The sequence below is a fragment of the Notolepis coatsorum genome (genome assembly GCF_963971535.1).
Source record: "Notolepis coatsorum genome assembly, chromosome: 7".
In the NCBI taxonomy this organism is placed as follows: Eukaryota; Metazoa; Chordata; class Actinopteri; order Aulopiformes; family Paralepididae; genus Notolepis; species Notolepis coatsorum.
Genome location: NC_140171.1, coordinates 133969302 through 133994177, shown reverse-complemented (window position 1 = coordinate 133994177; position 24876 = coordinate 133969302). Strand labels below are relative to the sequence as shown.

At 41.3% G+C, this 24876-nt stretch overlaps 1 protein-coding gene across 1 annotated transcript; it reads left to right on the top strand.

Annotated features, from left to right (window-relative positions):
• The first annotated feature begins 1059 nt into the window (after positions 1-1059).
• Positions 1060-24094, top strand: LOC311231299 (putative ATP-dependent RNA helicase DDX5). Its single transcript, XM_084317843.1, has 13 exons — positions 1060-1275; positions 4498-4681; positions 5740-5836; positions 6130-6263; positions 7366-7431; positions 12318-12459; positions 14398-14558; positions 16022-16194; positions 16915-17025; positions 17146-17207; positions 17320-17379; positions 18864-19085; positions 23277-24094. Exons 1-13 carry the CDS (start codon positions 1235-1237, stop codon positions 23714-23716), a joined length of 1893 nt encoding a protein of 630 aa, XP_084173969.1. The 5' UTR covers positions 1060-1234; the 3' UTR covers positions 23717-24094.
• The last annotated feature ends 782 nt before the right edge of the window (positions 24095-24876 follow it).

Below are 24876 nucleotides of genomic sequence, written 5' to 3'. Positions count from 1 at the left end.
CAGACGCCACCTCCATACTGGTTTCTATCCCTCCTGACATACAGATAGACAGTACTGCTACATCTATACATTTATGACATACCAGATTTGCAAATACAGTACTGTTTGTGATACAGAAAGTGTCCAGAAAAGGGAGTATATACATTTGACGTAGAGACTGTACATTGGAGGAGGTTGGGTGGGGTTGTGTGTGGGGGGGGGGGGGGGTTGGGTATTATTGACAAGGGTGGCCGATTCTGTTTATATATAATATATATATTTTTGTATCCACTTTTTCTCCCATTTTTCTATATTTTCTCCCATCCCAATTTTGTATCATCCAATTCAACCCTCCCCTGTCACGAACGCTGTTTCTTGCCTCCCACAAGCCGGCTGCAATGTGGACTAAGTCATACATAGCACAAGTCCCCTCCGGTACTTGAGGTAACAGCAGTCGCATCTTTTCACCTGCGCAGCTCGATCTCTCAGTGGCGAGGAGTAACGCGTGGGAGGCTCACGCTGCCCCCGACACTTCCTGATTCTACTGTGCAGGCGCACCAACCGACCTGTAGGAGTCGCTGTCCACAACGCCCGATCCCCACCCATCAGTTTCCCACCCCCTAATACGGCCAATGTGTATTAGTATGAACGACCAGCTAAACTGAAAGCAATGTGGAGCATTCGTGGCGAGCGCCTTGCCCACTATGCCACATAGCCGCCCATAATATATAATGTCCACACTATTTTTCTTACCCCCCACCCCCCAATTTGTATTAATGCGACAAATTATACTGAGGAATCTACATCATTATAAACACAACACATACAAAAAAGATGATGGTTGAGCGTTATTACATTATTACATTTATTTTGTATTTAGATATTTTTTTTTACAAAATACAATACAATACAACATTTGCTTGTACCATATATCTATTCTTACATGAAAGATTTCTTGAAAAGTATGTCCGCGCGAATGGCCAAAAAAATGAGATAAAGTAGTTCCACGCGAGGCGGCGCATTGCTACCACGACGTGTGAATAGCCTTGTTTTCACGGCATCACATCCGCTTTGCCAGACTTTTGTCTCCGCCGGCATTTTCTTTTTATTTTCACTCAGTGCTGTGGCGCACTTGTAGCGGGATTGTTTTAGCATTTTTGTGAATATTGACTGATTGGGTTAAGCTATATAAAAGTCAGTCGTTTAATTAAAACGAGATACATTTCTCTGCCAGGAATTCCCGCTGCTACAAACAATGCCTGGCTTTTCAGACCGAGACCGCGGCAGAGACAGGGGGTAAGTCAAGTAGAAGCTAAGCTAACCGTTAGCTGCTAGCTAACGTATAGTCTAGTTTGCTATAATAATATGTCTCTCTATTCTAAGATATGAATCACATGTTGTTCATCTGCTTAACGTTAGACCGTTTGACCGTAACCTAAACAAGTACAACTCGTCCACTAAAATGTTTATTATTTTGGATGCAAGAAGCCGGCGTCTCGAGGAGGAAGGAACGGCATTTGTTTCTGCTGCAGGTCGGCTGAATTAAAATGGCAGCTGTCTCTAACCTGCGTCTGGCTGCTGTGTTGCTTCTTGCATGATGTGACGCAGATACAAACTGATGCCGTTTTGAACAGCCTATTTATATTTGGTGTGATGGATTCAATTAACTATAATTGTCGTGGTTGTTCCGTGTCTGGCACTTTGTTTAAAAGCAATCGGTACTGTCAAATCGTACGATTTTAATGCCGGTGTTTCGTGCCTCGAAGACACTATGACGTCACGAGACCGCCGCCATCTTGGTATTGGGGGAAACTAACTGATTTCTACGATCAAATGTATGCGTTGAGCTCCGTTTTTATTACATATTTTATCACATTCTTGTTCATTTCATAACCTTTTCATATAATTTGTTTTGAAAATATTGATGTCAACATGGCATTTCACTATTTCGAAAGCCTTTCTGGTGATTCTAACTAAGTGCATGTTTCCCCCCAAGCCATAGACATGCACACAGAAAGTTGAGGGGGGACTGTTTCATTGGAATTGTGTTGCCACTTAACTTGCTAGGGTTCAGTACTTTTGGACCCACATATGTATTTTCTGTCATTATCAACCATTGCAACAGGAAATAAGCTTTTTGTCCATTTAGAATGTTTGTCAAGTTGAAACACTACATGATCAAATATTACAACCTTGGGTTCTACTTTTGGTCTCCCTTGGGAAATATATTTTGAATCTCAATGGGACCTTCCTGGTAAAATAAAGGCTAAATAGACCGTATAACTTGCCCATCTGTAGTTTCTGTATTACGTGTCGTGTGGTATGGAAAATCAACGATATACGGTTTAAACTTAACACTTTGATTGCCTAAGGCTAAATTCATGATATACCATAGGTTGCCAGCTCTATTTGTCTATGGAGAAATTCCCCTTCTTTGCAGGGCTATAACTTTTTAAATTCTATTGCTACATTGCCATTATTAGGGCCCATTCAAAGTCCTATATGTATTGTTCATTGTGTAGCAACGTTAAACTTTTTCATTCACATATTCATAGTAAAGTATGGTCTAATGTATAAGTATGTTTTCATCTCTTTCTGCAGCTTTCTCCAGAACGTGATCTATAGCCCCAAATGCATTATATTGATGATGCAATACAGTTTTATGGCAATCAGCGCGATATAAAAAATTCCAACTAGACGTACTTCTAGAAGTTACTACACGTCATCTGATGTTGACCGGATGGGCTAGGGCCAGGGGGCGTTTATAATTCCGTGGGCAGCGTTATACCAATCATCTAATGTGGGTCAAATGTTGATAATAGCAGTTAGTATCGAAGACGGTAACGTTACACGCTAAAACTCACCCCAGTCTCTGCGCGCCGTTGGGCGATCATCGTAGAGTAGAAATTGTATCATTATGGGATGTAGATTTACCCGGTCCATCTCCAGCTTGTATAATGGTATATACGTCCAAATCATGTTGTTTATCGAGTTATTGGCAATCGATCACTGTGTATTGTGACGAGCTAGAATGCCGGGACCTATAGCGAGTGCCCGGAAGTAATACGGACGTCCAGCACAACCTCTATGCCGCTTCCTGTTAAGCGATTGCGCCGATCGGCCACCAGATGGCGCTCCTGAACCGCCAGAGAGCTCAGTGGGTCCTCCTGGTGGATCTCAGGCCAGCGGAGGGGACATATGAATCCGATCGCAGATTTTTGAAATATTGATATACGGACGCTGTAAAGCGTCCTCCGCCAACTTTAGCATGGCCGGCAATGACGTGTAAACACGTTTCCTGGCAGCCAAAGTGTTTAAGATAAGATATTGCTTTGTTGGTCCCCTTGGGGAAATTCGGGCCCACCATACATACATTAAGTACATGTACATACAATTGACAACATAAATGGACCTAAAGCTTATTTCCTGGTTTACTAGAGGCCAAACTGTTCCCTAGCAACGCAATTCCACTGAAACCGTCTAAATGTGCATATATATATAGGCCTGCCGCGATAAGCAATAAATCGATTAATTGCCGCGATAATTAAAAGTAATGCAATGATTTTGACGGGCGCGATTAATTGCTATTTGCGCCTTGTCAGTCACTGTCCGTGTGGGGGGCCGCTGGCCATACTACAGAGCACAGCTCCGTGGGGCAGTAGCAACGCCACATATAGTTTAACTACATTTATCAATGGTGTTGCTCCTTTTAACCAAGTAGCGTTATTTATAGTGTAACGTTAGCTATTTTTAGACCCAAGTAGTTACTCGCTACTGCCCGGAGAAACTGGACTGCTAAATAAAGATGAAAGATCGAGTGTTGATTCTCATTCAAAGCTAACAACATTAGCTAACAAACGAAATACAACGTATAGCATAGCTACAACACAGAATAACGTTAATACAATTACATGCATCATTGTTTACAATGAACGGGTGGGGCTAGTCAAAGGACTGGACACGGGGACAAGTTAAACATGAATTCATTTATTATAACGTAGTAGGTAGTTTCGAGTCGTGCTGCAGTGCCTACGCGCCACAGCTATTCTATTATATACTGCTTTGACGCTTCCTCCTCATCGTTGATTGCCTGTAGTAGCTGCATCTAACGTTAGTAGCTAACGTTAAAACTAACCTAAAGTTAGTTGTTCACCAACAATCTCAATATTTGTTTTATCATTAGCTCAAAAACACAACCGGACGAGACAAGTTGGCCGCTCATAGGTGGCGGTGCCGCTAGGATAATAACAACAGTACTTCCGGTCCGGTCGGTGGGCTTCAAAATAAAAGTCTAAACACCGGAAAAGACGGAGCGGTGGGCTTCAAAATAAAAGTTTTGGGAAATAAATTTCTCAAAAAAAAATTCTCTAACCGGTCGCAATAATATCGCTTATCGCGATATTTTCGGGGGCAATTAATCGCCCAGCAAAATGTGTTATCGTGGCAGGCCTATATATATATATATATATATGGTATTTAGGGTTGATTTTCAAACTATATCCTTTTTCTCTGTCCCAGGTATGGTGGAGGTGGAGGACCTCCCCGTTTTGGTGGTGGTGGAGGCGGCAGGGGCGGACAAGGGGGTGGCAAGTTTGGCAATCCTGGCGAGAGGCTGCGGAAGAAACATTGGAACCTCGACGATCTTCCAAAGTTCCAAAAGGACTTTTACCAGGAACACCCAGATATTACCCGCAGATCAGCTGTAAGTTCCATAATATTGAATAGGCTTGACGTTTGAGTCTATTGGGGCTGCCAGCTTCAAGATTCAGGATTGTTTATTGTCATTGTGCACAGTTAAACAGTTTGCCGTACAATGAAAATCTTATTTTGATAGTCCACCCTTCACACAAAAGCACACAATATATATATTTTTATAATTTAAATATGCTAAAAAATAAGGTAAAATTGATATTTTTTTAAAAGTGTATTTAGATATATACAAGGCACAGTGGGTAACATTGCACGTTCCGATTCAGACTCGGTGTTTACTGTTTACAATATTATCTGTTTGGTGTTGTGAGCCCAGGTGAGGTCCTCACTGATGTGGGTTCTGAGGAATTTAAAGGTTTTCTCACCCTGTCCACCTCTGTCTCACCTATGTACAGAGGTGTGTACTGTACACTCCTCCTCCGTGGGTCAATAATCATCTCCTTGGTCTTGTCTGCGTTCAAGGAGAGATTATTGTCCTGACACCAGGCCACCAGTTCTGCCACCTCCCTTTTGTACGCCGCCTCAGCTCCCCCAGTGATCAGTCCGATGACTGTAGTATCATCCGCAAACTTGATGATACTGGTGTTCTGGGAGGCCACACAGTCGTGTGTGAAGAGGGTGTACAGTAGGGGGCTTAGCACGCAGCCCTGGGGGGTCCCTGTGCTTAGAACCTTTGTGCCTGATGTCCGGTTGCCGACACTGACTGACTGGGGCCTGTTTGTAAGAAAGTTAAGCACCCAGTTACAGAGAGCCGGTGTCAGACCCACAGTGAGGAGTTTAGCAGAGAGTTTGTGTGGGATGACCGTGTTAAATGTAGAGTTATAATCTATTAATAATAATAATTAATAATAAAAATTCATAGTCACTTTGTCGACTTTATTAGTCATTAGGGTAATCAACAAACATTTGTTTTTTAGTTGATTGGTAATTATAAAGAATTAGCCTATATTACTAGTTTAGAATGTCTTATGTCTTCTATGTTTGTGCAGTATTGCACGTGTGCATTTTTCCTGCAAGTAATCTGTATTTATTTTTTCTTTCTAATTACAGCAAGAGGTTGAACAGTACCGCCGAACTAAAGAAGTTACAGTCAAAGGCAGAGAATGCCCAAAGCCAATCATGCAATTCCATGAAGCCGCTTTTCCAAGTGAGTCAAATTTGTCATTCCAGGAGGAGAATGGAATATGTAATATTGTAATATGATTGGCCAGAGTCGGGCTAAGTTTTGGACACTGCACAGATTGTATTTTATTGCTACTACACCAAACACGGCAATTGTATTTTATTGCTACTACACCAAACAAGGGAATCTCAAGCTCTGCCCTCTTTTCATGATCCTCTAATCACCATAGTTGTTTCCCTCTGACAAACTATTTGCCCTCGTTGATAATAAAGTTCTATCTTATCTAATTAAAATATATATATATATTTGTCTTGCAGCCTATGTCATGGATGTGATTATCAAACTGAATTGGGCCGAACCAACTCCAATTCAGTCTCAGGGGTGGCCGCTGGCCCTCAGTGGCAAAGACATGGTTGGGATAGCTCAGACCGGGTCTGGAAAAACCCTTGCAGTAAGTGGATTCATTTCAAGGTCAAATGTTTTTTTTTCAGCCTGGGATCTTAAAGGGGAACTATTTGACTATTTCTTTCACTATTTGGGCACTTTTACACAATTCCTGTGAGTCTATGGAACACCTCTGTAATATATATATATTTTTTGTTCATTGTTTTGTATTTCTAATCAAGTCCTCAAAAACAGCATTTTTCTACCTCAAGATCTTAATTTATTTAATAATGAATTTTTTTAATTAGTTTTTCTAAACTCCGCCACTGATAATGGCACCCTCCCCTCTTTCATATTTGACTTGCATCATTTGCTATGCTTGCAAGCATCATTTCCTGCAGGAGCATTATATTTGCATATTGGGTGGGAAAGGCACACCAGGCCACCACCAGTAAAAACTAGTATAGAGAGAAAAGCTTACAGAATACGCATACATGGAATGGCTATTGAAACAAAAGTGCCAACGAGAAAAGGTATAAAATGTGGAATTTCAAAGCATGAAAATATTTGGTCAACACTTTAAGCCACCAAAATAACTTCAGTGTCTTCCACTATGCAATGGTAAAGTAGCCAGACAACAGCTGACAATTTTTGTGGTTTTGAATGTAGCCCTGTAGTCAAAGTTAAATGCTTGAGACATTCTGTGACCTTTTCAGGTTTTCTTTAGTTTGCTCTTGAGTTTAGTCCTCAGTATAGTATTCTGATAATGTGTCTCACCAACCAATATGTCACAATACCACAGCTCACTGGCCACAGTTTTCATTTAATGATAATCGTCTGTAAGTTCTTAGTTGATTTTAAAATCATCCGTTGTTTGCTGACCAAGATGTCTGTTGGAGCCATATGAAATCAGTTAAATTTTTTTCCAAGTTCCATATTTTTTTTTCTCCAAATTTCTGTTTTTTCTCCATGTTCTCCCGAACACGGAATTTCAGTCCAGATTAGGGCAAATTCTGCAATATTCCACGTTTACACCCGATTCCATTTTTATTGCTCAATTCCGCGATTCCGTCCACAATTCCATGAACGTGGATTTCATATGGCTCTAATGTCTGTGACGGAACACTATGAATTCTTTACAATGTACATTATTGTATTTTTCTTTGTAGTACCTGCTGCCTGCAATTGTGCACATCCAACACCAACCATTCCTGGAGCATGGTGATGGACCTATTGTAAGTATAAAAATATTGGGTGTTTGAGAGATCAATATATGCTTTATATGACTTAGCAAGTTGATCTCTGACTCAATCTGTCACTCTTTGCGTCTTTGTTATTGGTCTATATTTATATGGCTCCAGTAGATGATCCCATAAATTGCTAAACAGTCAGATTACTTGTTGTCCCTCTTGATTACTTGACAGACTAATTCATTTCTACTTTGAAGGTTGCAACATGACTAATCTAACGATGTTTGCAACCCCCTTAACCCTTTCACTACCACACTACAGAAGGTTAACCTTTCACTACAGACTGTTAACCGTCTGTAGTGTGGTAGTGAAAGGGTCAACACTTTGTCATGTGGCAGTGAAAGGGTTAACCTTCTGTATTGTCACAGTGAAAGGGTTAACCCTTTGTTAGTGTGGTAGTGAAAGGGTTAATATGTGTTAATTTTTGCATTGCGAGTGTTGCTCCTCTTCTGCTTTATTATTATAATTTTTAATTATGTTTTTGGTAGATTTTTATTTATTTGTTCTACCGGGCAGTCCGGTAGAGAGAGAGCGAGGAAGAACGAGAGACAGAGCGGGGGGAAGACATTCGGCAAAGGACGCCGGGTCCGGGAGTCGAACCCGGGTCGGCCGCTTTGCGACGCAGCGCGATACATGGTGTGCTACTGGAGCGTCCCTCTCTTCTGCTTTATTAACACATTGAGTGCCACGCCCCTTCCGGGAAGTGACCTGGCCTTGCCGTCCATTAACCCCATGTAAACGTAGTTGTAGTTTGTAGAGCTAAACCTATATTTTATAGTATAGCTATGGGTCTAATAATGCTGTTGAGTGTCAGTGAGTTGCTTCCAGTCAACGTGCAAAAAACAGATTATTTTTTCATCCGTACATTTCCGTATAGTTTGGGTGCTTCTAGGGCTGGGCGATATGGCCAAAAACGTTATCGCGATAAAATTATAAAATTATTTTCATATAACTCTATGTCGATAATTATCGTCGATATAATGTCTGTCAAGTTTAATTAACTTCTTATGCCCGGCGCCGATGGACGGGCTATTAATGGACTTGTTTTTCTGCTGCGAATGTCTCGAGTTGATGTCGTCATCAGTCCGCGCACGTTAGCAGTTAGCCAGAGCGAGCAGTGTATCCCATGACGATGTACTAAATATCCCTAAAATACTCTGTTCCGCCCCAATACATTGCAACGACGTCCACCGTATACCACACACTACTATAATGGCGCTTTTCCACTGCATGGTACCTACTCTACTCTACTCGGTATTTTCGGTTTTCCATTACCAAAGTAACTGGTACCTAGGGATGGGAATTGATAGGATTTTATCGATACGATTCCATTATCGATTCTGCTTATCGATTCGATTCTTTATCGCTTCCCTTATCAATCATAAATCAATTTATGATTTAAATAAATAAATTGGAAATGCAACAGAACTACATTTACATTTAGTCATTTAGCTGACGCTTTTATCCAAAGCGACTTACAAGTTCTGTACGACAAGCCATCAGGAAGGGCACAACTCTATCAGCTGAGCAACAATGTTCATCAAAGTGTTGAGTGCTACAGTGTAGGTTAGTTTATTAGGACAAGTGCATGACAGTACGGTTAGTTAGGGTTAGATATATATTTTTTTTATTCAGATAATGGTTGAAGAAGTGCGTCTTTAGTCGACGGCGAAAGATTGGACGTGATTCGGCTGTCCTAACGGGTGGGTAGTTCATTCCACCATTGTGGGGCAAGGACTGAGAATAGGCGACTTCTCTTTGATGACCCTCCCGGAGCTTGGATAGGAGTAGGTCTGAGGCGGCCAGAAGATGCAGAGTGTAGGGGTCTAAGCTGGTTAGAATAACAACATGCAACTTGACATTTCTGATTGTCATTTATTGTTGAGCCCCCATGTCAGAAAAATACAAAAACTGTAAAAAATAAAACATTAACTATAGCCTACACTTAAATAAAATAATGTATTTGAGATTCTCTTAAAATGTATTTATTTTTTTATTCTTAAACTAATTTAATCTATTGAATAACAGGTCGTTATTCCTCTGACTTCTGTCTCTCTCTCTCACTCACACACACGCGCACACACACACACACACACACACAGAGCTCCCTCCCCGGGCCCCTGTCCTATAAGGTATTGGCTTGTGTTGCTACACGGACACATTTGTATGTTGCACCATGGTACTTCCTGGCTTACAGAGACTAGTAAACAAACACTCCGTCTCTTATTATATGTGAACTAAAGAGTACAAGGTTTACACAACAGCCCCCACCTGCTGTTTTATTGTATTTGTACCTGTACTATCCGCTGTCAGCTGTTTATCTCTCTTTGTGAGCTTGATTAAATAGCGTTAGCTCACGTTAGCTAGCATTAGCTCCGTGGCTAATTTTAGCTCACCCTGAACTAAATCAATGACTAGGTTCTAAAGCATTCAAGTAGTTTTCACTGCACATAGAAGTAGCCAAACAGCGGGAGCATTTCGGGAGCATATTACCAAAACCCAGGCAATTTCGAGCCCTTAAGGAATCAAATAGTCTGCCATGGCTACATGCTAACGCTAACTTTATTGCGCAACTGTAGGAAAAACCTGGCAGCGATAAGGGAATCGAAAGTCACGGGAGCCACACGGTTCCAGGCATCGGCCAATTAGGAACCGGTTCCCAACGGGAACCGGTTTTCGATTCCCATCCCTACTGGTACCAGGTACTTTTTCGGTACTTTTTGGGTACTTTTTTAGTCCCTGCTCTGTCGTGGTTCCAAGTGCGAGCCAAGCGGGTAGAACTGGTACTAGAAAAGTCACGTGAAACACTGCAGACCACTGATTGGTCAGAAGAGAGACGCGTCACTCGTTGGAGAGAGTGAACGAAAACAGAAAGCCGCCATCTTTAATGTCTCTCATAGGATTTCATTATGGTTGCAGCAGGCACACGTTCAATAAACAAACGATACAGTCACTGTGTATTCTGCCTCATTTATTGATTAAACAAAACCGACATCAACAAAATTTGCCACCGAGCGGAGAGTTTAGTCTCGCAAAAAGATCGCTGACTTGTTAAGGCTTAAGCTTATGTTGTGCTAGCGTTTTAGCATGGCTATCGTACATAGCGTGATCAATATAACTCGCTATTGATTGTTTGTATGAGTAACGTTAATGCTAGTAGAATAGACGCAACGTGAAGTAATCACCATCCATTTTAAACCGGTTATTACCTAATGCTAACGTTAGCAAATAGACGCGACTGGTAACGTTACAGCTTGTTAGCCTAATGCTAACGTTAAACGTTAGCATAGACAGCCTAGATAACGTTAACGCTTGTAGAATAGACACAATGAGAGGTAACGTTAGCGTTAGCAGAATAGACACAACGAGAGTCTCGTTAATGTTGTTATTGATTGATTGATTGAAAACTGTGTTTTACTCTGGCTTGCGCCTACTAGCTCACGGACATAGCTATGCTGGAGCTCTCAGAGCTATGGAGCTCTCAGCTGTACACCAGCAGCCCCTCCTCCCCACACGGAGACAAACTGAGTACTTTATTTTAGTACCTGCCGTGGAAAAGGAACGAAGTACCAGGTACATAAAGCGAGTAGAGTAGAGTAGAGTAGGTACCATGCAGTGGAAAAGCGCCATAACAGTGGCATCAGAATTCACGCCACACACATACTCGGCACGTAAATATATAAAATAGCGCCGTGCAAGCTAATTCTCCTAGCCAGCCAAACTATACAATTACGCCGTGCAAGCTAATTATCCTAGCCAGCCATATTGCCAATGTACTAAATATCCCTAAAATACTCTGTTCCGCCCCAATACATTGCAACGACGTCCACTGTATACCCCACACTACTATAAACGTGGCCTCAGAATTCACGCCACACACCCACTCGGCACGTAAATTATAAAATAGTGCCGTGCAAGCTAATTATCCTAGCCAGCCTGTTGTTTACTTGAGTCCTACCTCCGGGTCTCCTTCCGCTGTCGGTCATCTCCTTCACTGATTGGTTGTTAGTGCGTGTGCTCATATCCAAGCTTGGAAAATCGATATATCGAAACTTTGCGACCACGTTTCATGTTTATTTCGAGGAAATAATTTATCGCGATAGTTATCGTTTTATCGCCCAGCCCTAGGTGCTTCTGAGTAATTCCAGGGAAAAGACGCGAAAACGGGTTTTTGTGTAATTCAATAAACACGTTGTAATTTTTCGCCCGATAATCGATTCTTCCTGAAATCAATGCTAGATCATCATCATTATCCTTCCTCATGCAAGCATGCAATGTGGTTTAGACCGGCGCCCACCCCCCCACCCCTTCACCCAACGGAAAACAGCCACACACATAAAACACGGATAGCTTCAATCGTGGTAGAAATAAATATCAGATCAACGATCAAATTTATATATAGTGTTCTTACCTTTTATCTGATGTAATGCAAAAAAAAGAATCCAATTATCTGATCGCCATTCCAGTTATCCACAGCGATCCTGTCTCCGACGTTGTTGGGCATTGCACATCAACGGGCGGGCGGGTCAGTTGTCTAAACCATCCCTACAAGCGTGTGTTTTGCCGTAGTGTTTAGGACCCGCCGCAGCTCGGTAGAGAAAAGAAACTAACCCGTTTCTAATGGCGTGCAATGATAGCCGAAGGCGTTAGAGGGCGGTATAAGACCATCTGCCAGCGCAGACACACTCGGAACAGTATGCACAAGGTGCCCCGCTGAATTATGAATGGCAATAGCGATTAAAAGAAATACAGTGAGAATAACGTAGATCTACGTTTTCCGGCACTCAACGGTTGGGTGACAGAAACGTAGTTCTACGTTAACGGCACCCAATGTGTTAAGGTGCTTCTTTTTCTCTTTTCTTTTTGCTCAGTGCCTGGTGCTAGCACCAACTCGTGAGCTGGCCCAGCAGGTGCAGCAGGTGGCTGCAGAGTACGGCAGGGCCTCCCGTCTGAGGACCACCTGTATATACGGCGGAGCGCCCAAAGGACCCCAGATCAGAGACCTGGAGAGAGGTACGCAGGTTACTTATCAAAACTGCAACAGTAGCATTGCCGTGTCCCGTTGTCGCTACTTCCTTCAGTGTGGAGTTCCCCCCCCCCCCTCCATGGGTTGGGATTTTCCTGTTTTCCTGTTTATTCCCCATTATCTCTTGTATTTAGTGTTTATCTTGTCACCAGTCAGAGACATTTGGATGTGCATTAGGGTGCACATCTGAATCGAGCATGTGCCTTACTAATAGGGATGCACCGATATGAAAATTTGCCACCGATACCGATTGTTCAACTAACACAATCGGCCGATACCGATATTTGTGGCAATTTTTTTTTTATATATTTTTTTTAATATACTTTTTTTATGAAACTACTGTATATTTGTATGTCTCTAAATGTTTTGATGAATTGAAAATGGAGGACCCTTATGTAAAAAAGCCGAAAGTCTTTTTCTGGTCTTCATCCTCCAGTCCACTGAGCTGTACTGTATTGTACCCATTCTGCAATCTGTTAATAAAGTTTTCAATCAATCAGACAAATGTATAGAAAAGCTAAATTATATTATTGTTTATGAAAATGTTTTAGCCCTATGCTTGACTATTATTTTAGGCATGGCAACAAATAAAATAATAATAATAAATAAAATATTAAATAAATAAATAGGCTACACGTCTCTCTTTTTGTGTTACAAATTGTGCTCACCGATATGAACATAGGCCTCTTTACTTACTTAAAAAAAGGAAACATCAAGAAATATGTTTATGGTATTAATTCCACCATGCCATGTGTGTTTTTATTTTATAATGCTCATGAGTCATGATTATTGCTGAAGTCTGAGTCATAGAATACTCACTGGCTTTCAAAAAAGTGTATGAGTTTTAATAAGAGCACTATCTCTCAACCAAAGCAATGCAGGTAGATGGCAACAGAACAATTTTGATTGACAGTCCATTCTGCCAATTACGTCACACCGCTTGCACCCGCCTCTGCTGTTCTTACCACCAATCGGCAAGCGCTTATTCGTTTTTTACTTCCGGGAAGTCCGCCATTGATCTGCATGCGAAAACCACAACAAACTAATAGCTAATACCGCTAGCTCCCCGCCGGCCACGAGTAGACTACCAGCGCTCTGCAGGATGACCAAACGAGGCATAATGATTTTACTGCAACGAATGTTATAATAAAAGCTTTTCTATACATTTGTCTGATTGAAAACTTTATTAACAGATTGCAGAATGGGTTCAGTACGGGCTCTCTGAGCAAAGGAAGGAAGTGAGAGATATGAATGAGTAATGCTCGCTATGTTCGGGTAAATATGCTGATGTTATTGAACGTGTAACTATATAACGTTAATGCCACAAAACGAAAGCCTTTGTTGATCATAAGTAACTTTGATGCAGTAGCTTGTGTGTGCAGGTCGCTTGACTGAAACTTTTTTCAAAGTTTGAACGTGTGGACCAGATTGACGCGACACAAATTGACGGATATTTATCGGCCACTGCCATCGGCACATTTGAGCTTATAGGCCGATGGCAGTCAACAAGGAACTTATCGGCCAATACCGATACCCGACGATATATTGGTGCACCCCTACTTACTAATTTTATATGATTTATTATAAAAAACTGATTTTATGTCTGCACTTTATGTGCTCATTTCTATGTCTATTCTACTATTTTATTGCACTGCACTATTTTACTCTGTCTATTATCTTACTCTTTTTATTATTGTCTATTTAAAACTGAATCAAACCATAAACAAATGTTGGGATGTTAGATCCTAATGTGAAAAACTGATTTTATGTCTGCTCATTTTATGCCCGTCTTTTTTCTGTTGTGAAGCACTTTGAGCTGCAGTTTCTGTATGAAAGGTGCTATACTAATAAAGTTTATTATTATTATATGCCCTTATGATAAGCACCAACAGACATTTATTTAACAGTTTTTTTTCTTCTTCTAGGTGTCGAGATCTGCATTGCCACCCCAGGTCGTCTCATTGACTTCCTTGAGAATAATAAGACCAACCTGCGACGCTGCACATACCTGGTGCTGGACGAAGCTGACCGCATGCTGGACATGGGCTTTGAACCGCAGATCCGCAAGATTGTGGACCAAATCCGGGTATGTTGCAGCATTCTTGATTGCTTCTACTTGGGAGATATCTCCCATCAGCTCACAATAAATCATGTTGATATTAGGGGTGGGACAATACATCGATCCAGATCGATATATCGATCTATTATCAATAATCAAATAGGATCGACGCAACGTAAAAAGATCGATTCATATTGCGATACTCTTATTTTGAAAATCCCTGCGAGTCATATCCGCCGGCGCCCAGTATTGTGAAACTCCGTGTAGAAATTACAGCAGTGTTTGCGTCTGCTGTAAAGCACTACAGAGCGTCTATTTTGCGAGCCGATATAAGTCTGTGCAGTTTTTTCCCCGCAACGGGTCAAATGCATACAACAGGCGTTGCATCGTCGCCATTCCTTTATGCCAACGTCGCGTTAAATATCTAAATGAACGTCGCGTTGGCTGCTAAAAGCTAAGCAGCTAACCGTGAGAGAGAACAGGAGAGTGGAAAGGGGACTTGGAAGGAGGAGGGGTGGGGGCTGTGGGGGACTGTGTGTGTGTGTGTGTGTCTGTGTGTGTCTGTGTGTGTGTTAAAGCTCAATATATAAAAACAAAAGTGAACAGGAGGTCTATTTGTATTAAAAACAATAGATTGTTTTTCATTTAAATGTCTGGAAGAGCTCAAAAATAAATACATCAATTGATATTTCCGTAGCCTTTTTTTAGTTGATCTAAATGTGACTGATTGTGTTAAATGGGCACATAATATCGCCTCATATCGATCGCAGACACCTGAATTGAATCGTATCGTATCGTGGCAGACTTTGTGATATCGGCAAATATCGTATCGTTGTCCAAAGAATCGATATCGTATCGTATCGTGATGAAACTGATGATTCCCACCCCTAGTTGATATTATGACATATTTCATTTTAAAATGTCCAATCTGCAGCTTTTTGATTCGAGGGTCAACCGTTTATAACGGCTCAAATGTAGCAAGTTTAAAGATGTGGTTTCTAATAGGGATGCACCAACTGACTTTTTCAGTCCCGATACCGGTATCTGCCGATACAGAGTACCGATCCGACACCCATTGTTCAATTAATAAACTGTTATAAAGTGTGAAATACCTCCAAACAGCTGACCCTTTCGCTCGCTCCATGCTGTATTAGCGCTATACATTTGCTGTTTTTTGAGAAACTACCGGCGCGTGGTGCTGACGCATGATGTAGTATGTGTCACACACATAGAATTGAAGTATGTAGTTTTTCCCCTGGCACTTTAACCTTTTTTATTGTCATCTATACATATATATTTTGTAATACGATTTATTGAATAAAGCATAATTATTATAAATGTTTTTGAATGGTCTCCGATACCCGATCTAGCTATTTTAGTCATATCGGGTCCGTTATAATTATCGGATCGGTGCATCCCTCCCCAGTTTCTAAACCGGAGCAAACGACTGTTCAGAAATGCTTACCTACCCTTTGCTGTGCCTCCCCCAGCCGGACCGCCAGACCCTGATGTGGAGTGCTACCTGGCCCAAGGAGGTGCGACAGCTGGCTGAGGACTTCCTCAAGGACTATGTCCAGATCAACATCGGAGCGCTGCAGCTCAGCGCCAACCATAACATCCTGCAGATAGTGGACGTCTGTAATGACATGGAGAAGGAGGACAAGTGAGTAGTGCAGGGTTCACACAAGGTGCTTGAATGTTGACATTCCTTAAAAACGGCAAGAATTTTTTTTAATATTTTGTTTTGAAGTCCTTGAAATTCAAATCAACCATTCACATAGAAAGTTTAGCACCCAAGTGGCGACCCATGTAACGCGCTGCGTCGCGAAGCGGCCGACCCGAGTTTGATTCCCGGACTCTGCGTCCTTTGCACAATGTCTTTCCCCCGCTCTGTCTCCCGTTCTTCCTCTCTCGCTCTCTCTCCCTCTACCGGACTGCCCGGTAATGCAAACAAATAAAAAAATCTACCAAAAACATAACTAAGTTTTGTTCATCGATGATAAAATTGTTCTGAAATCAAGAATTAGTTATTTTTTTCTTTTTATCTAAAGTGTAACTAATTGTCGGAAATTGGGTTTAAGCCATACATATTGGATCCGATTTCTTTTCAATAAAAAACAGCATTTAAAAGTGAATTGTATCCTTTTAAATGCCCTTTTAAAATAAAAAATAGTTTTTGAATTTAATTTGGCAATGTCTGTGGGAACCCTGGTAGTGTCTACAAATGGGGGGAGGAAATTTGGTTAGAACTTTGCTGCTGTTGGGGCATACGCTTTCTATAATAATTGACCCATAGGACAATTAAATGCATTCAAGAACCAATGTATAACTTAAAAGATATGATATTTCTTGTAATGCTTTTTTTAATGCCTCTTCTCTTCAGACTCCTCCGTCTACTTGAGGAGATAATGGCGGAGAAGGAGAACAAGACCATTATCTTTGTGGAGACCAAGAGGCGGTGTGATGAAATCACCAGGAGAATGAGACGGGACGGGTAAGGACACCTCTACACCAGGATGCCATTTTGATACCCCCCCCCCATTACATTGTTGCCTCGGCTACATAACATTTGATTGAAGCTGGTTTGGTAAACTGATGATTTTGTGTGTCACAGCTGGCCAGCGATGGGCATTCATGGGGACAAGACCCAGCAAGAGAGAGATTGGGTACTCAATGGTATGACTTAAGTGTTGTTTATTTTTATTTTTATGAAACATTAGTTTGATTACTTATATACAGCCGAGACATTTTTCCGTAATGCAACACATTTCTATCCCCTTCTGTTCAGAGTTCAAATATGGCAAGGCCCCCATCCTCATTGCTACAGACGTGGCCTCCCGTGGCTTAGGTCAGTATGTCTCTTATTATCCCAATTGTGTTGTTTCTCTTCAATGTTACACGATTTTAAAGAAAGTGGTTTTGCTTTCTTTAACTTTTCTATGCATTTTCTGAGTTTTTCTCACCTAAAGGTGCAGTCTTTGTGGCAGGCGCTAGGCATGACAGTCCCAGGCCTCAAGAGGGAGAAGGAGGACATATTGGAAGTGCTCCACTGGCTTGCCACCCAGTGGGCCTAGAGAGGCGAAAGCTCTCGTGTGCCAGTAATCTTCAAAAGGCGGCGTGGCTCCGCCTTTGTTTCTGATAAGTTGTATATTACACGCGCATCTGTTCTCTGTCCATGGATTTTACCTGACAAACGCCATCCATCTAGCCAGCTGTTTCCAACTCAAACGTAAAAAAAAAAGAGAAGCTTGATTGTGTGACTTTTGCCTTGCATGCCGTTTTGTTAGAGAGCACTGTATCGCAAGTCACTTTTTTGAGATTTGGAACAATTGTCACCATGGGAACTTGTATCAAATAGCATGTTTGCAAGCCTGTCTTAAGCTTTCCGTTGTTTTTTTTTTTTGTTTTTTTGTTTTTTTTTAAGTGCTGGTTTTCTTGAAATGGAGAGAGCAGTTTTAAACCTATTGTTTCTCATTGAAATTGGTGAGACCTGGCACATGTGTTTTTAAGGGGTTGTGGGGGCATCTAGAGAAAGGAGAAAGAGAATGAGAGCTCAAAAACCAAAGTTCCTCCCTCGCCTGCGTTTTAAAGTCATGTCGAGACCTGCCAACGAGAGACATTTTCTCAAGTGAACACTGGCTTCTGGGAAGATCTTGCCTTGACGAGACTGATGGGGGGGCGCGGGGACTTTCGCTATGCTCCTTGAGGGGTTCCGCAGGGTTCATTACTTGGGCCTTTTTTATTTTCCGCTTTTTTGGGGCCCTCGTTAAATTACTTGGGTCTACTCTGTCTTGGCAAGACATGCAGTGCGGCCTTTATTAGCAAGCTTCTTATGCGTGTGTACTGGGAAATGGGACCTACCGAAATGTACCACAACGGTCCTATATTGGCACATGAGGAGGCCCCAGTGCACACAGTGGCCCAACTGCGTAGAAGCTCCTGGATGTCACTTGACAATTTGTGGGGGATTTCGCTGCATTGGGAAAGGAATAGTGAATGCATACTCCTTTATGGTAAGACTTCAAATCCATTTTTTTTCTCTCCCTTGGTAATAAGAGGGAGGATGAATGTGTTTAGGATTCTTATTATTATGGTAAGCAATTGGAGTGTGCATCGTTTCTCTCTTCCCACAGTAGTATTCCCATGGACTAGTTATGTACATACTGGTTAATCTTTAACACTTCCTCTTGCAGGCCAACTTCATAACCACTTCCTCCCCCTTTAGCCTCCACTGTTGCTAACTTGTTGTCCCTTTTTGATCTGGCTGTTGTGGTGTGCAAAATCCCGTGCGGCTCCTTCCTTTTGTTTTGCCACACTGCAACACTTTCACAGATGTGGAGGATGTGAAATTTGTCATCAATTATGACTACCCTAACTCCTCTGAGGATTATATCCACCGCATTGGACGCACAGCCCGCAGTCAAAAAACGGGCACAGCCTACACCTTCTTCACCCCCAACAACATGAAACAGGCGGCCGACCTGATCGCTGTGCTCCGCGAGGCCAACCAGGCCATCAACCCTAAGCTGCTCCAGATGTCAGAGAGAGGAGGAGGTAAATATACCCATAGCTGCAAAATGCTGTCTGCAATGGTTTTTGGTTTCCTCTTTAACTCTTTCAGTGCCACGCCTGGTTTTCCGTTTTACCGCTTGAATGCCACCATCGGCGCCAATGTTAACGTTAATATCGCCTAATCTATGTTTTAAATTATGGCTATGTGTCTAATCTGCCCATCGCATTATCAAAGACTATTTTCCAGTCAGTGCTGTGAAGGCAGATTGTTTTTTATCGCGTCGTTTCCGTTTCAGAGCAGTTAGAAAAGCCCCCGTTTTGATATAAAAAACAGCTCATTCTGGAGCATTCTATGAAAATCGTCTTTTAGTGGAATATTCCACAACGTTGATATTCGTCGGCCTTTTTATGAATCGTTTTCAAATAAACGCTAGATGATCAATATTATACGTGCACGCAAGCACATTACGGCCGCGCACTGATAATCGCTCCGTTGATTTCCTCACAGACTTTTACATTGAAACCGAAAGAAGACATTTCACAAAACAGCTTATAACTTCATCAAACTTACTCCGATTATCCTACCACTGATAACATAGAGTCCTTACCTGACATCAGATGGTATCCAACTGGTATATTCCAATTCCTGATCACCATTCGAAAAAATCGATACGTGTATGGATCCAACGCGACACTGTAGAGCTCCATAATCCGCGGGGATCTGAGGCTCCAGAATGAACTGTGGTAACCCCGGCTGGATCAGTGAACTGGAAAATGTGGAGTACCGGATTTTTTTCCCCATTAATTTTCATTGAGTCCATTCCAAAATCACTTATGTCATCTGGGAGACGACAGGGGGCGCTTTTTTCCACAGTGATCACCGGCGCAGCTCGGCTATACTCGGGTAGGCTCGGGTGATGCAATAATTTTTCAGATCGCAAAAAGAAAAAAAAAAAAAAATTCCGAGAAATCTCGTGAGTGGCACGCAACCACCTATAAAAAAAACAGAGAAATCTCGTGAGTGGCACTGAAAGAGTTAAAAACACCCCCTTATCTATTCCTCTTTGATACGAGGGTAGGCGGCGGTTGTTGTGGAGAGTGGTTGTAACATTTCTGACCGGAGATTAGAGCCATATGAAATCCGCGTTCACGGAATCGCGGATGGAATTGCGGAATTGACCAATACAAATGGAATCAACTGCAAAAACGTGGAATATTGCAGAATTTGGCCTAATCTGGACTGAAATTCCGTTTTTGGGTGGAACGTTTGGTGCAAAGCAAACATGACCAGGGACCGCTGCGTGTTACACACAACACAGTAGGGCTGCAACGATTAGTCGACATAATCGACGACGTCGATCATAAAAACTCGTCGACGCTGAATTTTTGCGTCGATGCGTCGTAGAATTTTTTTTTGCACTACCTATCTTTGTGAAAGTGGCTTCTCAGCTCTGGTCCAGCTGAAGACAAAGCAGAGGAACAGATTGGACATTGAGCATGACCTCAGAGTTGCTTTGTCTACCATCACCCCAGACTTTGAGACTCTTGTCAGGAGCAAACAACATCCTCAGTTATCCCATTAGTTCCCTGGGATCTTAAGCTAAGAAGTCTGCTAAGAAGGATATATTATTTATTATTATTTTATTTCATTGTGTTTTTAGCCCGAGTTGCACTTTTGTTGTAACCCCAGTTATCCCATTAGTTCCCCCAAACGTACTGTCGGCCTGTTATGTTAAGCTAAGAAGTCTGCTAAGAGCCCGGAAAAGGAGCCACGCCCACAGGAAGCAGAGATGGAGGGTGTGACAGAAATAATCGTTAGATTAGTCGACTAATCGAAAAAAATAATTACAGATTAGTCGACTACCAAAATAATTGTTTGTTGCAGCCCTACAACACAGCAGTGTCCAAGCGTCTGCCGTCTGGCTGCTTTGATGTTAACCAGGGATGCACGATATTGATTTTGACACCGATACCGATATCGATAACTTTATGCTCCTCAGGCCGATAACCGATATCGATAACCGATATTTATTGTATTATAATCTTTTTTCTTAATGTATATATTTTTTTTTTATCAATTTTTTTTTAAACATGAAACAAAACATATCACAATACAATAATAATACATAAAAAGACTTCCCAGGACAATAACTTAACACCTACTTAAATGTGACCTAACCAGACAACAGAAACAAAAGCCAAGACAACAGTATTGACTGATAAAGTGACCATATTTATTTTTCCAAATGAAAATTCACAATCCGTCAACAACTTATAATACATCCAACCTAAGACGCTCGAAGCTTTTTGTTCTTCTTTTTTCAAAGCGGAGCCTTGAAAAAAAGGCTTTGAGTGGACACATCACCACCACAACAAGTCACCTGCAACAAGCTAGAAGCTAGAACCTAGAAGCTGCTGTGAATCCAAAGCCAGCTATTGACGAGTCGTTTGCTAAATTAAAGAAGTTTGACAGAAATGACCCAAGGGCTCAAGCCGCTAGCTTTTAAGCAGTCCTTGGTGGTGCAAATTAACCTGGCTACTATGGAGCAATAAGTGACTGCGTTCAACCGAGGGTTGCATCACAGCCATGGAAGGGGCTAGCTTTGCTTAGCTCCTCGCGTCGTCGTAGGCTTCTAAGTTAACACAATAACACACCATCGTAGCGGTGGTGATGCCGCAGGTGACCCGTCAGGCTGGATGTATTACAAGTTGTTGCCCTTTTCCCTCCTTGTGGAACTTCTCCATTGCATTTATTACAAATAGCAAGCGATCTTTTTCCTCTGAAATTCCGAGTACCGACGCGGCCATCTTTGTTTTTAACGTCCGCGCTGATACAGAAACTTACGTGCCTACGTCACAGCCAAGAAAGGGAGCGCTCGATTTGTGTAAAACGCCCTGTTCTTAAACCACACGCTGTCAGTCGTACCACAGTACTGGCAAAACGGGATGAGCCTACAGTCAAAACAAACGCACTTCATTCCAATTCACCCACACAGCATTTTCTTTTACCAAAAAATATATTATATTATCGGAGCTATTAATAACGTTATCGGGATGACGTCATAATTGCTGATATCGGCCCGATAATTATCGTGCATCCCTAATGTTAACATTGTCAAGAAGCTAAGAAATTCCGCAATAAGCCCTAAATTCAGATCAGAGCAGTATCCTAATGACTTTTATGCCTCCGGCAAACGATTGTCATTACACACTGTCTTTTATAAACTAAAACTTAAATAGCTATGTAACGTTACAGTACATAGGACTATAGATGGAAACTATAGCTTCTAGCTAAATCTAGTGCACCCATCCATTTGTTTAATACAAATGATTGTCAGTCAGTACACACTGTCCTTTATAAACGAAATAAACTAAACTAAAGGTGCCTAAATTATGCATTACTCTATTTCATCTCAATATAATAGATATAGCTAGGCTACTGACATTGTCATTGTGATATAATGTCAGTAGTAGCTAGCTGTATCTATTGTTTACACTTGAAATGTGTATTTTTATTTTGTGTGCATTTTTATTTTGTCACAATATTATTTGAAAGATATTGTGTAAAATTGAACTGTTTCTGAGTTGCAGCACTTAAAAACATTAAATGGACTGTTATATCTTATTCAATTGTGGACATTTATTAATTCCCACTTATTAGACACTATTTCTGATGGTAAAATTAGCATAAAAAGCAAAATACAGAATTCTGAAATATTAAAACGGAATTTGGGAAGAATTCAAATGGAATTTGGAAAATAATAAAACTGGTTTCATATGGCTTTACCAGAGATGTAGACCAAATTTGGTATCACTTTTTAATGTGGAGCTAGTATTTACAGATTCTGATTGCAATGAGATGATGTAACACTTTTACTCGTATTGTTTATCATTTCTATAATACATTTTAATGATCATTTCTAAGGCTGAGACCACTTATCGATTTATTGATAACTGCGTGAAAGTGTCGTTTATAGATTTGTTTGCATGTGTCAATTTTTTTTATTTTTTTTAACGTTGGTTCGTGTGTGATATTTATCTTTTATGTATATATATTTGTTTAAATTTATAATTTTCTTTTTCTTTTTTATCGATAATTGTCCCGATTTATTGATTCTTCCAAATGGCATATCGTCTCAGCCTTAATAATTTCCCACTTCTTGCATTGTCATTTAATGAGGCGGTACCAAACTGAACATGGTTTCCTATCTCCTGTCTTGTCTTCCGCTCCAGGCTATGGAAGTCGGGGAAGAGGTGGCTACAAGGATGACCGTCGGGATAGGTATTCCGGGGGTGGGAGGAGTAGCAACTTCAGTGGTGGAAGTAGCTTCAGGGATAGGGACAACGATAGGGGCTTTGGCGGCGGACCAAAGGGCGCCTTCGGTGGCAACAAGCCTCAAAACGGCGGAGGCTACGGAGGCAACAGCGGTGGCTCTGGTGGCGGCGGCTATGGCAACGGCAACGGACAGGGTAGTTTCAGCGCTCCCGCCAACCAGGTGGGTGCATTCGGTAATCAAAATTTCCAGGGAGCCTCTCAGTTCGGGGGGGCGCAGGGGTCCACTCAGAACGGCATGAATCACCCCCCGTTCCCCTTTACTCCACAGCCGCCACAGTCCCAGCAGCCACCGCCTCCAATGGTACCGTACCCCATGGCCCCTTCCTTCTCTCAGTAAGAGATCATTATTCGCACAAGGATACGGAACCACCTTCTGACTTTTTATTTTTTTTGTCTTGATCTTTATCGTATGACGATGATATTATTATTATTATAATTATTCTTTGTACTTGTTAAACTTTTTTTGCTAACAGCAGGGTTGGAATTATTGAGTGACCCCGAGCATTGAAAGGAGTCTCAGACTGGACTCTAACAGTGCAGTGCTAACTGCTGCACTTTCCCTTGACTGTTTTTATTTGTTACATTCCTCAGTAATTTATTTTTACTAGGTAATGTGATTTTCTTTTGAGTTTGTGGTATGTTTAAAGTGAAATGTTATGAAGAACGTACACAAAGGGCGTGCATGGCCCTTTAAATAAAAAAACATTAAAATGGAGGTCTTGTGTCTTGTCATATTTTGGGTGAATGATATGATAATTTAAATTGTTTTTAGATGGATCCTCAAGCAGTTGCTTAGCTTTAGGTTGTTGGAGTACCTCAGACGAAGAATCATGTACATCAAAATGTATCTAAAGACTAAGTTAATTCATAGTTAAAGATGGCAGAGGTTGAGTACTTTCTTGTGACATCACATTCACACTCCCAAGTGATTTTGATTGACTTTACAACTGCAAATACATGCGTTGTTCAAAACGGAGATATATGGTTCTTCAGTGCTAGGGTTAATTTGATAGTTATACACTATATATATATATATATATATATATATATATATATATATAAGAGTTATGTTATGATTTGAATTGAAAGTCCTGTTAGATTGGTTCAAGAATTCCAAGATTGTACTTGGAAGGAAATGGAACAAATTTGATAATTTAACACAAGTTTACTCCTTTTGACTGTTTCTTTTGTCAGGTTGTGTGATTTACTGGCGAGAGCGTTGCGTAAGAGTGTGAAGTTAACATTCTAATGATGTCATGGTAGCTACTGGGCATTGAAAGCTATAGCTCTAGACTTCCTACATGGAATTTGAAGATTATTTGCCAAAGGACTTGCACTAGAAATGGTTTGAAATTGATTGAAAACTTTATTAACAGATTGCAGAATGGGTACAGTACAGCTCAATACATACAATTGTTAAGGGGATGCAGACCAGAGAAATACTTTCGTCTTGTTTACATCAGGGTCCCCCATTTTCAATTCATCGTAACATATGAC